The sequence below is a fragment of the Lactuca sativa genome, chromosome 7 (assembly GCF_002870075.4).
Source record: "Lactuca sativa cultivar Salinas chromosome 7, Lsat_Salinas_v11, whole genome shotgun sequence".
Classification (NCBI taxonomy): Eukaryota; Viridiplantae; Streptophyta; class Magnoliopsida; order Asterales; family Asteraceae; genus Lactuca; species Lactuca sativa.
In genome coordinates this window covers 12,828,168-12,833,406 of record NC_056629.2, presented here as the reverse complement: position 1 = coordinate 12,833,406, position 5,239 = coordinate 12,828,168, and the positions used below count along the sequence as shown (strand labels likewise).

Genomic DNA, 5,239 nt, shown 5'->3' with positions numbered 1-5,239 from the left:
TTGACCCTTTTTGACCGGTTGAAACCGGTACCAAATTAATTTGGGACTATTTCGTAAACTAACCCAATATAATGAGACTTTTCTATAAACAAAAAATATTAGGACTTTTCTGTAAACGAAAATATTAGGACTTTTCTACAAACAAAACCCTTATTATTATTATTATTATTATTATTATTATTAAAAATATAAATAAGAATACTATTTTTTGAACTTGTTATTATTAATATTGTTAATAATACATTTAAATGCATTTAAATGAAAAAATAATATTAATGACATTATTTAAGGGTGGAGGTAGAGGAGATGGTGATGCTTTTAGCATTGAAATCATGAATGTTTGGTTGTATATTTTTACTTTGTATATGGTCATTTCACATTTGTTATTATTGCTTTCAATTCAAAATAATAATGCTTAACAATTTAAAAGAAGTTCCATATTTATAAAATTGTTTATAAATAGTTTAAGGTAGATGAGTTTCTCACTTTGTATATAAAATTGTTTAAGATAGAAGAAATATTTTCCAAATCTAAAAAATCCACTACAAACATCTACATAAATAGCCCATATCAAAATTCAAAAGTAATAAATTATAATATCTTGTTTAATAAAAAGTAGACAAAATTGCAAAAATGGTCCCTGTGGTATGCAAAAGTTTGGGGTTTTAGTCCGAACCACGAGTTTTTTGGAACCATAGTCCTTTTGGAGTGGTTTCTATGTGGTTTTGGTCCCTGGACTTAACTCCCGTTAAGTTGGAACTGTTTAGCCCCCTCATGTGCCTCACATGTGAGGGTAATTTCATCATTTCATATATCAGGGACCATTTTTGCATAAACGTTTTTTTGGATTTATTCCTTTTAAATACCCCCACTTCCTGCGATCTTCTTCCCCAACGTCTCTTTTCTTCTACCCTTCTTCTTCTTGAGCTCTGCTACAACAAAAATGGTGCTATGTTTTTGTGGAAAAGTTGTTGTGATGAAAACGTCTTGGACCCCTCTGAATCCAGGAAGGAGATTTTTTTCATGCCCTATGAATGATTCCATTTGTGGGTTTATTGGGTGGCTTGATCCCCCAATGTGTGCTAGGTCTAAAGCCATCATACCTGGTCTGCTAAGAAATTTGAATTCAGTGCAGGAATGGTGCAATGAGTTGGTTAGAGGTATAAACATGCTATAGGATCAATGCAATGGACTGATATGCAGGAACAACATGTTGGTGGCAAATGTCAGAGCATTGAAGGATGATAATTTGAAGCTGAAAATGTACATGTTTGGAAGTTGGTTTTTCTTTGTGATTGTATTCTTTTATATTTGGTTTGTGTAGGGGTATACTCTGAAGGGTGTTTTGGTCATTTTGTTGTAATTTTATGTGATCAAGTTTGTAGTGACTTATGATGATAATGATATATGTACAATTTTATGATGCAAGTGTAATGAATGTTTTACCAAAATGATATGAATGTATAAGAATTAACATATGAATAGAAATGGTATGAATGTGTTACCAAAATATATATATTAGAACCAATTGTACATAACCAAAATGCACATTTCATTAAGATTTGTAATATAACAACCAAAGTTTCTAAACATAACAACCAAAGATTCTAAACAGTACCAAAAGGGACACATTACCTAAGATAACAACCAAGTTTTCATAACAACCAACCAAAAATTTTCAACAAAATACTGTAAACATAACAACCAAGTTTTCATAACCAACAAAAATCACAGAAAACTCCATGCATGCATGACACATTACTTCTTGGATTGATTCCCACCTTGCCCTTTACAGGTCCTAGAGTTATGTCACTTGTTCTTGCATTTGCTACAAGTAACACTGATATGCTTCCTTGATAGCTTCTGCACTCCATCATTTGTTGGTTTTTGGGAACCTCCTTCTTGTGCAGCATTCACTCCATCACCTTGACTTGCCTTCTGCTTTTTGCTTAACCTTTCACTCTCACTTTGTCTTCTCTTTTTCTTAGGCCTTCCCACCTAAGTGCGATGTGGAGGAGGGATTAGTTTTGTGGGACATTCACTTTTGGGCCACATGGATCTACCCTTAATTGGCTCCACCTTAAAAGAATAAGCCTTTTTCCATGTCTCTAGAAAATACACCTTGTGAACCCATTTGTAAATGTCAAGCTCAGCCTTTGGGTCTTTATTCATCTCATTCAGAGTTGTAATTGCATGTCTGCATGGAATTCCAATTAATTCCCATTTTCTGCAAGTGCATGTTTTGTTCCTAACATCAACCACATGTTGATCCTGCAAAGCTCCTGTGACTTGATACTTGTCTCCCCCATTCCACCTAGCAATGTATTGTGAAGCAACTGTTTTTCTTGCAGCTAGGATATCTGTTCCTGTGGGTGTTAGTGGACCTTTAGCCTTTTTCATTCCCTTCATGACATTGCATATCCTCTTCATTAGATACTCCCTTATGAATTCTAAACATCCAACGATAGGTTTATCCCTTCCTTTCTCTATCTTCCCATTAAACACTTCACACATGTTTGATATCAACACATCAGAAACTGCACTTCCTGTGTGTAAATTACCATTAAAAAACATTTAATACAATTCACATACAAGTAAAACAGTTCACTAAGTGAAAGACATAAGGACCAAATTGGAATATATAGATTTACCTAAAAAATGACTCCTTGCCCAATGTTTAGGAGGAATTTGCTTCAACCATTCACATGCCTCCTTATCATAGTGACTAAACTCCTTCATCAAATGTTCAAACTCAGGAATGGTGGTAGCTGATGCACACCTCCATAAGTGGTCCCTGTACTATGTTTGCCTCCATCTTTTCCTCATATTGTCATGAATATGTCTGATACAATATCTATGCTCAACATTGGGAAAAATTTGCTCAACTGCAGTATGTAAACCCTGCAAAAATTAATTTTCAATCATTAGAATTAACTTACAGCCACACTTTAAATGACCAAATGTATAAAAACTACTTCCAACTTTACCTTTTTCCTATCACTTATGAAAGTAAAATTTGAGTTTCTTCCAAGGTCCAAGTCATCCCCAAGGTTATCTAAAAACCATTTCCAGCTTTCTGTGTTTTCAGACTCAACAATCCCATATGCTAATGGGTAAATTCCATTATTGGAATCAAGACCAACTGCTGAAAGGACTTGCCCATGGAATGGTCCTTTCATGAAGGCACCATCAAAACCTAATAAGTCCCTAAGGCATGCCTTGAACCCTTTTTTCAGTGGACCCAAGCACACATAAATTCTTCTAAACTGCCTAGTTGGGGAATCAGGGTTAGGCTCAGAACATACATCTATTTTCACCGTGGTGTCTGGGTTGGTGGCTTGAAGTTCGAGAACATAGTCCCTCAACAGTTCATGCTGCTTTGTGTAGTCCCCAGTTATATGCTTTCTTGCCTTATCCTTTGCCTTGAACACCTTGTCCATACTAACACCCACTTGGTAGGTCTTTTGAAAGTGATCTTGTATGGCTCTCAAAGGTATATCTGGATTCGCCTCAACTTGATCAAAGATTTTCTTGCTAATTAAAGAAGCAGTACAAGCCCTGGGTTTCCTTGTTTGCAAACATGTGTGAGTTTGGTTTAAGGTCCTTATAAACCAGTTAGATTCAGGATTTAACCTAGATGCATGAATGTACCAACCACATGTTACTTTTTGTGTCTTTAATTCTTTACCCTTTCTTTTTGAAGTGGTAGCTTGACTACCCACTTGGCCTTTATTGGTGACAGGTACAACACCTCTACACTGTGCCCTAAGCCTTACATTGTCATTTTTTTAAAGAAAAGATTCCTTCTTGATTCTAGTGCATGTAGATCAATTGCCTCCTTTAATTCTTTTTTACTATTAAATTTATCTCCAACTGAAAAAGATTGTTTATGTACTGCCCCAAGACTGCACCTTTTTTCTTTTCTCAAATTCTTAATAAGAGCTCTTCTCTCTCTGTCTTGGTCGGATCCTTCATCCAAAGATTCAAATTCCTCATTGTTAATCACTTCCATATCTTCAGGTTCATGCCCATGAACAACATTTATACAAGAACCTTCCACATCACTTTCAAAATTGAGAGTGAAGTCTCCCATGTCCACATCCACATCCTGTATATTGTTGTCAACATCCATTATGTCATCCATATGATCTTCATCTTCTATTTGTCTCTCATCTTCTTCATACTCTGGATCACTATTTTCAGATTCATCATACTCTTCAAAATTTGGATCACTTTCTTGAGATTCATCATCCTCTTCATACTCTTGATTACCCTCTTCAGATTCTCCATCCCCTTCATACTCTGCATTATCATCATCACTCCCAATCAAATTTTCCATAAGGTTATCAAATAACTCATTCAATTGTTCATCAGCATTATTAACAGGGGGTGTTGTAGTCTTCTTCATCAACAGTTGATGCCTCTTGAACAACATTTGCAGCCTCCCTAACACAATCCATCTCATCAATATGAACACAAGTTGATGCCTCCTCAACATTAGTTGAACCATCCTGATCATCATTCTTTTCCTTTGAAATGTGAACAACCTCATCAATATAATCTAAATTAAGCCTCTTGCTACAAGAACTTTCACCTATTTTGGAATTCCCAACCCTACCCCTTCTATACTTTGGTGAGAAACTATCATTCTTACTTCCAAAAAGAATCAGAGACATGAACTCACCAATAGGCTCACCATTACCATGGTTCACAATTTTCATTAGAGAATCTGCATGAACTTGACCCTCAACTTCAGCCCCTTGATCATCATTTTCTGGTAATTCCTCAATGACAACTTTACCATTTGCATTTGGTAACATGAAGTAAGTCAATAAATTTGTCTTTCCATGCTCTGTGTACACCTCAATCAGCTTGTTATGTGCATTGTATTTAGAAAGGTTGATCACATCCTGATCATTCCCTAAAGCTCTAAGACCAAATTGAAAGTCACCATTGGGTATCCTAAAATGGTAGTATATAACTGGGGATTCATCAGCGAATTCAGAATTCTGTGGGTCTGGGTAAACTAGGTCAAGCATTATGGCATCAAGTTCATGCACAGAAAACTCATCAATGTCCACATAATCAGCATAACGCACTTCACCTCCAATGTACTTTATATCAGGTAATTTAGTAAATTTCCCACCTTGATGAAGCTTAATACTAAACCATGTGGGTGCACCAGCTAAAAATCAAAATTGTACATATTAACAAAGTTAAATTTTTGCATTTTTTTGTT

At 35.5% G+C, this 5,239-nt stretch overlaps 1 protein-coding gene across 1 annotated transcript; it reads right to left on the bottom strand.

Moving 5' to 3' along the window:
• Positions 1-1,809: 1,809 nt before the first annotated feature.
• LOC111904117 (uncharacterized) lies at positions 1,810-4,339 on the bottom strand. The gene is made up of 6 exons (XM_052765620.1): positions 3,777-4,339; positions 2,988-3,633; positions 2,850-2,901; positions 2,652-2,768; positions 2,080-2,546; positions 1,810-1,998 (listed from the first exon to the last, which is right to left on the bottom strand). Exons 1-6 carry the CDS (start codon positions 4,337-4,339, stop codon positions 1,810-1,812), a joined length of 2,034 nt encoding a protein of 677 aa, XP_052621580.1.
• Between the last annotated feature and the right edge of the window lie 900 nt (positions 4,340-5,239).